Below are 11,831 nucleotides of genomic sequence, written 5' to 3' on the forward strand. Positions count from 1 at the left end.
CATTCAAATTTTGGAAGCAGCCCTTGGTGATTGGGGACAGACAAGAAAAAAAGATTGGGCACAAAAATTAGTAAGGGGCATAAAAATACAGAGAGGGTCCGGGGTATAAAGAGGGAAGGTAGTGTGAGACTGAGTGTTGGGGGGTTACTAGTACGTGTTAGAAATAGAGGGATGGATAAAGACTGAAAGGAAGAAAGAGACAGACAGACAGACAGAAGGAGAGTGTCTGAGGGGAGGAGAGAAAAAGGGAGGGAGATAGAAGGTCAGATAGAGAGAAGGAGAAAGAAAGAAAGACACAAGGAAAGAGGGAGGGATAGTGGGGAGGGGGTGACAGACCCTGGGAATGACAGCGTTAGACCTGGCAGGAGAGGGATGATCGAGAAAGAGAGGGAACGAGCAGAAGAGGGATGAGCCAATGAGAGCTGGAGAAAAGGAGAAAGGTGTGTGCGGGCAAAGGAAGGAGAGAGAGGCGGGCAGGTGGAGAAAAGACAGCTGCGAGAGGGCAAGTGGGGAAGAGGAGCTAGGAAAAGAGAGGGAATTAAAAGAAGGAGGCAGAGAGTAGAGTGGAGTGATGGTAAAGGAGTTATAGAGTGAGCGGATATACAGGCAGAGGGTAAGAGAAGCAGACACCTATGTAAGGAGAGAAAGAAGAGAGAAGTGCAAGAGAAGCAGAGAGAGTAACTGTGGGGTGATCTGAGAGCATCTAGGCTGTGTGTATATCTGTCTGTGTATTCACAGCGTACACATGGATGCTGAACGCAGGTGAGTGTACGCTACACGACTCAGCCACTGAGCAAAATGCAGCTCACACAATGCTGTTTTATATTCCTGGTTCAAGGCAGCATCTATCTGGTAAGTACTGTATCAGGAAAATATCTGTTTATCTCTCACTGTCTGTGTCTAGTTATGTCTGTGTCACCCTGTAAGCTCTGTGGCTCATATTCCTCCTTCATTGCTGCCCTCTCTCCCAGTCTCCCCCCCTGTATGTAGACTGTCACACCTGCCGCTTTTCTATCTGTGATATATGGTTCTGTATGTCATGTACATTCCTATCTGTACCCATTATATTACGTGTAAATGGGCAGATTGAATGCTAAGCTTTTAATAAGGGATCGTTTCATTCCTGCTGTGATAGCAGGGAGGATTGTGTTAAACAGTCTCTGCCTACCTGTTGCTGGTTTTAAGCCATGTAATGTGATGGTATATGTACATATGCCAGTATATAGGGGGCGTGTGGAAAATGCAATATTGGACGTCTGATATAGTATGAATGGCATAAACACAGTATAGTATTGACCCAACGTGGTAGAGGTTAGGTTATTTAAAGTATTTTTTTGCTGGTGGTTTGAAAAATCAGGACTGCAAGAAAAACTGATGGATCTAATGTCAGCTAGATGTTTAATGGGTTAAAGTCACATGCATGATCAGATGGATCTACAGACAGTAACGTGTTTAATATGTTAAATAATCCATTTGAACTGGAGACAATAGCATAACAGGGACATGTTTAATGGGTTAAAGGGTCAGTCCACTGTAGCTTTACAGATCTGTATGTGGCTTTTCCTGGGTTAAAGGTAGAATCCCATATGCATGATCAGAGAGATCTACAGTTAGGGGACGCTATGATCTAATGACAGGATCTGGTGGAAAGGCAGGGATCTACAAACCTGGATATGTTTTCTGATGGGTTATATAGACACCACTATATATGTTTAAAGAGAGCAGCTATTTGCTTAATAGGATAAAAGGTCACTCCAGTGTAGGAGCAGAGATCTTCAGACCTGGACCTGCTTTTTCATGGATAAAAGGAAGAATGCCATTTATGATCAGAGATGTTTAATGGGTTAAAGCATCAGTCTGGTGTAACAGCAGACATTTACAGACCTAGACAGATTTTTGATGGGTTAAAGGGACAGCGCCATGTATGATGATGATAAAGATAGATCTAATAATAGCTTAATTTTTTAAAGGTTAAAGGGGTAGTGTAGTGTGTAAGCAGGCATCAAGACCTGGACATATTTTGATTATTTAAAGAGACAGTATCGTATAAGATTACTGAGATCAACGAGAGATACATTTAATAAGTTAAAGGGTCAGTCTAATGTAGACTGGACTTATTTTGATGGGTTAAATGACATTTCCATGTAGAACCAGTGAGATGCAATGGCAGTCACATGTTTATTGGTTTAGTCACATCTATTGACTTGAGCAAGTTAAATATGTTAAAGAAGCAGTGTTATATAAGAGCAAAAATAATCTAATGTCAGTAGCATGTTTAATAACTTGGAGTTAAAGTCCCCCTTATGGCCTGTGAAATCTAATGAAAGGATGTGTTTAAATGATCTTATGGGTCAGTTTCATATGACAAAATATCTATACATATTCAAAATATTTAGTCTGTTTCAAACAAATTTTAAAATTCTATAATGTTATAGCATGTTTAATTGGCTCAAGGGTCATCATAATATAGGATATGTGTGAGAGCGGCCAGAGTTAAAGACTGTAGGCAACATGACCAACATGTGACATATTTAAAAGGTTAAATGCTCAGTTCTTTCTAAGACCAGGTGCTACTGACCTTTGTTATATTTTATTAATCACCCCTTACCGAACATATTGGCTCATATATGCACATATAAGTGTAGCTTATTTACCATGACATGTAAACTGCCAATATCAATGGATCATGAAATGACCTATTGACATTGACAGGGCCAATACGTTAAAAGGCCTGTCCCACCAGGGAGCTCGTGGTGTAATGAGAGACATATTTAAAGTTCAGACAGCGCAGGGTATTTATTCATTGAGTGCGGTCATTGATCTGGATAGATTGAAGACAATGCTGGGTCAAACCTGTGGCTATATCTGTTCATATCCGTGTAGATTTATCAGGGCATAGTAGACAGTTTTGGGAAGTTATCCAGCATAACATGACCTATTGATTGTAGGTTTTTCAGGTAGGCTCAGCGAGAGATTCAGGGGAGGCTTGGCCGAAGCCATGTTTTTATAGCAAGTGATCTATTGATTGTAGGTTATCAGGACAGGCTCCAGCAGAGTGTGGTCTCTAAACAGAGTGATCACAGTGAAGATTTTAAATACCTTTAAAGGTTTCTATCTAATATAAAGAGACTGTATGCTGGGTTAGAGCAGAGAGTTCTTTCCAAAGTCCACTGTGATCTCCTCTGTACAGGACTGGTCCAACAGAGCCGCCTTTCCCGTTTAATTGTGTTATTGTGTGGCTGTGTATAACGTTTCTGCGTCTCTATGGACTCGTGGGCTCATTTAGCAGATGCTACCCTCTCCTGTAACAGCCATCTTGTAACAGTGTGTTTTTTATGCAGACGTCAGTCATGATATTGTATAATTGGTCGTTTGCTATCAGTGTAGAATACTGTTGTATTTATTATTATCTTAACGTCTGTACAGGGCATCAAGATGTTTTATGTCTACACATTGTTTATTTGTCATCATTACACATCGCCATTAAACAGGTTTTGTCACTGTATGTATGACTATTCATGTGAGATGTAAGAGTCATTTAGTATTCTAATGTGTTATTCTATTTTATTTATTTGTTATTGCTGTTAGTGCATAATAATATAGCTTCGCCAAAATACCACTTTTAAATGTTTAATTATTTTATTAAACTTTTAACCCCCATTATCGCCTAATATTCTACTAAATGAATATCTGGATATTCTTGTATTTGTCACAGAGTATTAAGCGCTATCAGGAAGGAATACAAATTTTTCACCACTGATTTACACTTGTGAGCAGTAGTTGATGTAGCAATTCATTGTGTATTAGAATGTAGGGTTTATTATCATGTGCTCTTGTGATTTCAAGCATGAATCTGTTGTATTATGCATTCATAGGCTCAGTTATACATCTGTATTATTTTGTGACTGTGCATTAATGTATGCCAGCCTGCTTAGTGTTGTCAGTGTGGTCTGTCATCATTGGTATAATGACTACTGGAATTTATTACTGTATGTTGTTTGATGTGCTTTATTAGTCAGATCTGCCCTATAGTGTAATGTGTCATACATACATTGCATTGGTGGTCACTGTGCTACTTTGTATCAAGATTTACTTTGGTATATCAGTGTGTTATTCCCTATGGACATAGCTCATTTACCAGCTGCCCCCACCTATCTGTCTCCATGGTTATCCCCCCTTTTTGTTTTTTCAAAACGAACCATTTTGGCAATGGATATATTTTACTGACCTTCCTCCATATCCAAACCACAGAGCTAACAATATGTGTTTACACAGCTCCTGTGCATTTGACTATTTTCTTATTGCACAACTTAATTATGCATATGCAAATACACCATAATCGTTTGTGATGTACTTACGGTTTACATAGGCACACAAATTAAAATAAAATAGATTTCTAGATTTCTTTTCCCTTTCACATATTTAAAATGTTCCTCCTAAATATTTACATCTACATCTAGACCATTGCAATAATATTTTGTTGTTTTATATTTTGTACTTTTATATACATTTGAAATGTGTACTGTGATTTTATGCTTCATGTGTTCATACTTTATGCTGTAAGTGTGAGTCATGAGTTGATATTTTATTATGACAGTACCATGTAACAAGGTGGTGTTGATTTTCTGTGCCCTCTATAGCTGAACGTGGTTTCTTTTGACATCTGCAGTTAACACAGTGTGTCTGTGAGCTGAGTAGTGGCCTCTTTTTTTCAAGTACCTCTTTGACATTGTGATACCCAGGGGGTGTAGGTCAGGTGCCTGCACATTACTCAGCTCTCATTAAACTGGTTACACTGATTAGTACTCAGTACCACTAATTATCAGTAGCAGCATCTGCTATTGCTGGGGGTTTCAGGTGAGAGAATATCAATAATGAAAGGAGAGGATAGTGATTAAAGAGAGTGATAGAAATTGGAAAAAGAGGAAAAAGGTGGGAAAGCAATGTATATACAGTAAGACCTTAAATTAGGTATAATATCTACAGTATGAGTAATAATTATTGTTGTTTTAGACACATTTACTTGCTCTTGTTCTGTTAGAGGTCATTTGCCTTCCTTTTTACCCTCAGGTGATCTGTGGCCAGGAAGACTCCTCAAGTGATCAAGAGGATGAAGATCAAATAGATGCCAAACCCCACACCAGGAGTCGAATCTCCAGGAGACGATCTCCCTCTCCACCCCGATCTCGCAACTCCAACCCTTTAAACTCCACAGTCCTTCAACTTCTCTCCAACTCTCCTGAATTCTGGGATGTCTTGAATAGTCTTTCAGAACTAGGTCATAATCAGGAACCCTCAATTCCAGCTAGGGTTAAACGGCAGTCAGTGCTGAGGTCAACTGGAAGAGCAAAGAAAGTCTTCGGTTGGGGGGACTTCTACTCCAATATCAAGACAGTAAAGCTCAATCTCCTCATCACAGGAAAGGTGGTGGATCATGGCAATGGGTCCTTCAGTGTGTACTTCCTGCACAACTCAACAGGCCAGGGGAATGTTTCTGTCAGCCTTGTCCCACCATCCAAAGTCCTTGACTTTGACTTGGAGCAGCAAATGTATGCAGAAGCAAAGGAATCAAAGATCTTCAACTGTCGTGTGGAGTTTGAGAAAGTAGATAAAGCAATTAAGACAGGTCTCTGCCCCCATGACCCATCAAAGACTTGCCACCAGCAGCAAACTCGTAGCAAGGTCTCATGGACATGCTCACACCCATTTAAGATCGTTTGTGTTTATGTCTCATTTTACACAACAGATTACAGACTGGTGCAGAAGGTCTGTCCTGACTATAATTATCACAGCAGCTCTCCATACTCACCCTCGGGTTGAAAAGAGTGAAAAAAATTAAGTACTGATAGCTGTGGAATAGCCTAGATTGGGCTTACTTTGGGTCTACCTTTTTATGGACTTCCTGTGCCTTGGTCTGGTCCATTGTGGTGTGTGTATTTGTGGAGAAAGTGGACAGAAAGCTGTGTAAGTGATGTGTTGGACGTGAAACTTGAACTATTTCAATATACCCACTGATGTATCAACTATATTGTTGTCCCTTCTCCCTTAAAATAAACTGATATGGTCTCCCAGAAGCTGTAATCAATGGAGATCAGGAGTGTCCACTTTTTCTGCCTCCAATTACAGATACAATGACCACAAGGAAAGAGATTTAAGTTAGCACTGACATTGTCCAAGAGAGATACAATGACCACAAGTCAGAGAAGGCAAGTTAGAGTGTTCCTGCAAAGATATTAAGCAACTGACTGTGAATGATCTTGTTTTGCCTACTTAGCAAACATTGGACATCCTGTACCTCATCCAGTCAACTTGCCAGTCCAGAAAGATAGTTTAAGGAGCCAAGGAAGATGTTCTTCTATTGACATCAACATAAATGGCTCCCAAAATTTTGGTGCCAGGAGTAATTGTGTAGATGCATTGGCTACCTGGCTTTTGGGATTCCAGCCCAGATCCTAATCTAAAAGCACAGATTAGGTCATTATTGTCCAGTCATTCTGCCATCCATATATATATATATATATATATATATATATATATATATATATATATATATATATATATATATATATATATATATACTGTCACTCTTTTCCTAAATTATACAGTATATGTCATTACTATCTGCCAGTTTGCCTTTCCTGATATAGTCTAGGTCCCTATTATGTGGTCATTCTGCTCATCGTATAGCTTATTCCTCACTGCTGTTCACTTATTCTACACTTATGCCAATTTGCACCACTGGGTCCAATTCTACTTTATTATACATGGTTTATCTGTATGTCACTGTTTCACTGGATCTTCCTGTTTTGCCACTGAAAGGCCTTAAATTAAAATGCAAAAGGTATTCCTGTCATTTGCACACAGTGGAAACTGCCATTTTGTGGACTGGGAACTGCTGACATCATTGAGATGACGATGACACAAAATAAATATATATATATATATCTGATATGCTGTTCCTCATGAATATTAGTTAGGCTCACAAATGAGCTGCCTCAGTGATGTTATTAGTTCCTGAAGAACTGACAGGCTGCATTCTCATGAATATTGAATCAACCTACAAAATGGCTTCCTCCACTGTGTGTAGGCCGATGGGTACACTTTAATTTGGTGTGGTATGTGATTATCCGTTAACCAAGACAGTGAAGGCACATCAAACGCAAAAGGTATTAAGGGCTGAATTGATGACTGACAGTTGTATTGTCAATGATCAGCTCTTATGATGACAAACCTAATTATTTATTTAATCACCAAAGCGGACTTTATTGCGATACAAATATTGAATATATTGGTATCTTAGGAAGCGAGGACTTTACTCACAGAAACTTATTTAATTAAAGGCTATAAAATGATCACAATCTCAAAATATAGGATTGTGATAGGATATTTTTTTTTATTTCATGTGTAATGTGTATTATATTCTATAAGTGATTGTCTTATTCCAGATAAAGCTAAGTATATGCTATTGGTTACGGGTGCAAAACTGACTCATTTTAAAATGAAGTAGGGAGGTTGCCTCTTGGCTCAGAGGTCTACTGTGACATGTCTGCTTTAACCACCCTCATGGGACAAATCATGGAACATGTCACAGTCATTACATCACTTTGCTTTTTCATAAGAGCCGATCCATTAACTCCTTTCTTGCCAGATCAATATAACTCAGCACAGTTATCTTCAAAGGGGCTGGGAGAGTCTACTATTAATCTTGATGTTTACAACTATACCATATGTAGGGGTGGGGGATGTTGGTTATATCATTACTGGGGTTCTGTGCAATATGGAAAATATCTCTGTACGTTAATCGCAAAAAAATCCTGTCTGTGATAAATAAACAAAACTGCTGAGTGTACATTTTATCCTTTCATTTATTTCCCTTCTTATCCCGCGTGTGCGTGATAATTATTTTGAAAGTGTTAACTTATTCCACTGCTGTGTAGAAATAATGGTGTATGTCTGTGTATGTATATATACATATATATATTTTTATATATATATATATATATATATATATATATATATATATATATATACATACACATATATATATATATATATATATATACATACACACATATATATATATATATATACATATATATACACACACATATATACATATATATATATACATACATATATATATCTATATCTATATATATAAATATATATATATATATATATATATATATATATATATATATATATATATATACACGAACACAGAGCAGTGTGTGTGATCCCAGTAGCGCAGCCTATTAATCACTAATTACCAGTCCACACGTTTCCAGCTCAGCATCTTTCTGTACTGATCCCAGCAGCAGCTGTTCTGCAGCAACACAACATCCATCTTCCCCCCTCCCTCACACACCTCTCTATTCTTCATTTCTCCCTCTTTACCTCACATCTTCTGGCCTTCTTACAGTACACCTGCCGCCTGCACACAGGACCAGGCAGCCATTTTTGTGGGTTGAACCAATATCCATGAGACTGCTGCATATCTATTTACCAGGTACATGAAGCACCGGTGTTGCAGCCATTTTGTGGGATAAACATGAGAATGCAGTCTATCGACTCACTGGGAACTAGTGACATCACTGAGGCAAGACATACAAAGATCTAATCAGTTGATAACCACAATCTGCCACTGTGTTCAGTCATTGGACAACCACACTAACTTATGTGTTTTGATCAGTCAGCCGTAGCACCAAATGACTTGATCTGTACTGTCTGGTCGTACTTGCCTACTTTCTGGATCTCCCCTCCGAGATCCCAGAAAGGCGGTTCAAAGGACAAGTGCGGAGGACATGAGAGGCATCATGGCCGGTCCCCCACTGCACAGCCTGGGGAGCAATGCCGTGGCTTCTGCCCTCTTTACAATTGGAGAAGTGGGATCCAGGAGAGTAGTCTATTTTCCCCGATTCTCCCCGAGATCTGGAGGTCTCCTAGACATTCTGGGAGAGTAGGCAAGTATGTGTTTTATCAAATACATATCTGGTCATTGAGATTCTTTAACACATGTATGGGCAGCTTGCAGAACTCATATAAGTTACTTTATATCATACCTTTATTGATTTCAAAGGCCAGAACAGTTTTCTTTTACAGCCTCCCATTTACAGGGACAATTTAAAGGTAGCATCTACCCTCAGATGACTTTACCTTCTTGGTTTGTATATGCCCTTCTACAAGTCCTTTTTTTAAAAATATTTTACTAAATATTGCTTTTTTGTTTATGGTCATTGCCCTTGTAAAAGCCTGATTACTGTTTTTTGTTTTGTTTGTTTTTTTTAAAAAAAAACATAAATGACTGAGGGACCGATTTATGAAAATACAAGAAGCCTTATTGCTGGCCGATAGGTCATTTATATGACGAGGGTTAGCGCACTTTATTAAGCACCTGTTCCACTACAATTTTATATATAAAAGCTCTTAGAAATAAAAAAAAGTCTTAATTTAATGGTTTTTGTTTTAGTGGTGGAACTGGAAGCCTGGTTTGAGGCACGCTCAGTAAAGCAGTACAGAGACCCAATACCAATATACAAAGCCAGTATACCAATACCAACATACAAAGCACAAAAGGGTAACTGTGTCTTCAAACAGTAGTGTATAACATGTTCTCCATCAAAAATATGTTTATATTGTTCATTTATGGATAATATATAGGTTTATGGCTAAAACTTAAGCCTGGATTAAGATTGGAGCATAACTTATATTTGTATCTGTTTTATCCAGGATATTTTAGGATTAACTTGCCCAAAAACTCACTTAAATGAAGGGAATCACCTCTGTGGCACAAGGCATATTTTGGCTTTCTAAGACTCCATGGGCAGATATAGAAGTTCTTAGGACCTCTCCAGTCCTGGCTGCATTACTACTTAACCAAATGGTGAGCCCCCTGTCCTGAGGACTCAGGACAGAAGCCTAATACCTGAATTGTAAAAGTTGCGTGAGGAAGTGAAAGAAGCCACACAGCATGTGTATGTCACATGTGTATTGATTTACATGGTAACGTGTAACCACAAAATGTGCATGGTTGGGGAGAATACTGTATGTTTATGTAAAATGTTGCAGAGATCGAGTTGGAGCTTATTTTGATCTGATTTAGCTGCAGTAAATGTTGAGACTGGGCGTCATGACCTCAGGTTCCCAAGATTCTGGTCCCATCCAACAAAGGTTACTGCTGCTCAGCATTGCCACGTTTCAGGCTGGCTTTCACCTCATTGCATCTTTATAGCCCAAACAGGGGCGATTATACCCATATTTTCTTACAATTGTTTTGCGTAGACATTACTTTATTATTATAAAGACAATTCAACTCTATTTTAGACACTTGTGACAGCACTAAAAGTAATCTAGCGGAGAGTAGGAAAAAAACAAGCAAATTCTGCCATATGCACATCAACTTGCACAGTTCCTGTACATTTTTTAGAAATGGGCCTCAATGAACAGGGCAAGGACATACCCCAAAAAGCCCAGTTAGAAAATTAGACCATGTGCTCAATCTGCCAACTCAATCAGAACATTCCATACCTATTTTCAGCAAAGTCTGTTCCAGTATGTCCCTTTCTCTTGGATAGACAGAAATCAGGACTATTGAGAATTGTGCTGGGAAGCAAACAAACTAAAACCCTGAAATTACTATTCCTCTTCTTTGTGCTCCTCATGAACAAAGTGTTTGTTATCATTCACCCTCTGTATAGCCCTCCCAGAGGCTGGAACGTTGCATTTTCAGACAAAGAAATATTTTATTTCTGACCATGTACAGAACAGTTCACAAATGTTGGTGACTAGTATTTAGGCAGTTAAGAAACAAGTTAGGAGATTAAACCCAACTGATCTTGAAGCTTCAGCTGTCCATCCACCATTCCCGTTTAAGGGTCTTTCAGCCTCCATACGCCATTCACGTTTAAGGGTCTTTCAGCCTCCATACGCCATTCACGTTTAAGGGTCTTTCAGCCTCCATACGCCATTCGCATTTTAAGGGTCTTTCAGCCTCCATACGCCATTCGCGTTTTAAGGGTCTTTCAGCCTCCATACGCCATTCGCGTTTTAAGGGTCTTTCAGCTTCCATACGCCATTCACGTTTAAGGGTCTTTTAACCTCCATCCACCATTCACGTTTAAGGATCTTTCATCCTCCATACGCCATTCACGTTTAAGGGTCTTTCAGCCTCCATCCACCATTCACGTTTAAGGGTCTTTTAGCCTCCATCCACCATTCACGCTTAAGGATCTATCAGCCTTCCATCCACTGTTCACATTAAAGTCTTTCAGGCTTACAAGTTATCACTTCATCCTCCCTTCCAGTTACTGCATTCACTCACTATACACCCTTATCTCAAAACTTTAAGGGAAAATGCACCATATTTATTTGCAGGATTTAATTTAATTTATTTAGATGTTTTGGCAATAGGGTTTAAACATTATTTATGTATTTATTTATTTATTGGAGGGAGGTTGGTTAAGTTGTAATTGACTTGAAGTCAGTTTTCATCTGCTATTCCATGCAATGGGCAGGAACAGAAGATCCATACATCCATACTTACCAGCATTTTAAAATGCATCTCAGCACATCACTCGCAATACTTTCCTCAGCAAGCCGTGGAATACTACAATCCCCATTATGCCTTCATTCATGGACTTATTTTTGAATGGTAAAAACCCTTTTCAATAAATAACTTGAGAAGGCTTAAATGAATAATGGAATTATTAAATGCTAAATGAATGCTGAAGAACAAGAACAGATGGTAAGACAACTAATATGCAGAAAAAGTGTGTATTTTTTGTGGAATTGGGTAATACTGAAAGACAAGACATTTCCAGGGACAAACATTT

The 11,831-nt window shown here is 38.7% G+C and overlaps 1 protein-coding gene across 1 annotated transcript; it reads left to right on the forward strand.

The window, feature by feature from the left end:
* Nucleotides 1-298: 298 nt before the first annotated feature.
* Nucleotides 299-6,526, forward strand: NXPH3 (neurexophilin 3). The gene is made up of 2 exons (XM_075177202.1): nt 299-852; nt 5,071-6,526. The coding sequence occupies exons 1-2, from the start codon at nt 799-801 to the stop codon at nt 5,818-5,820; spliced, it is 804 nt and encodes a 267-aa protein (XP_075033303.1). The 5' UTR covers nt 299-798; the 3' UTR covers nt 5,821-6,526.
* Nucleotides 6,527-11,831: the final 5,305 nt, after the last annotated feature.

This window comes from Mixophyes fleayi, chromosome 6 (assembly GCF_038048845.1).
Source record: "Mixophyes fleayi isolate aMixFle1 chromosome 6, aMixFle1.hap1, whole genome shotgun sequence".
Taxonomy (NCBI): domain Eukaryota; kingdom Metazoa; phylum Chordata; class Amphibia; order Anura; family Limnodynastidae; genus Mixophyes; species Mixophyes fleayi.

Bases quoted from the DNA above. Each gene is read 5' to 3' on its own strand.
- NXPH3 (XM_075177202.1), top strand. From the start codon at position 799: ATGCAGCTCACACAATGCTGTTTTATATTCCTGGTTCAAGGCAGCATC. The intron at 853-5,070 runs GTAAGTACTGTA...TTTTACCCTCAG, and splicing joins TTCAAGGCAGCATCTATCTG to GTGATCTGTGGCCAGGAAGA.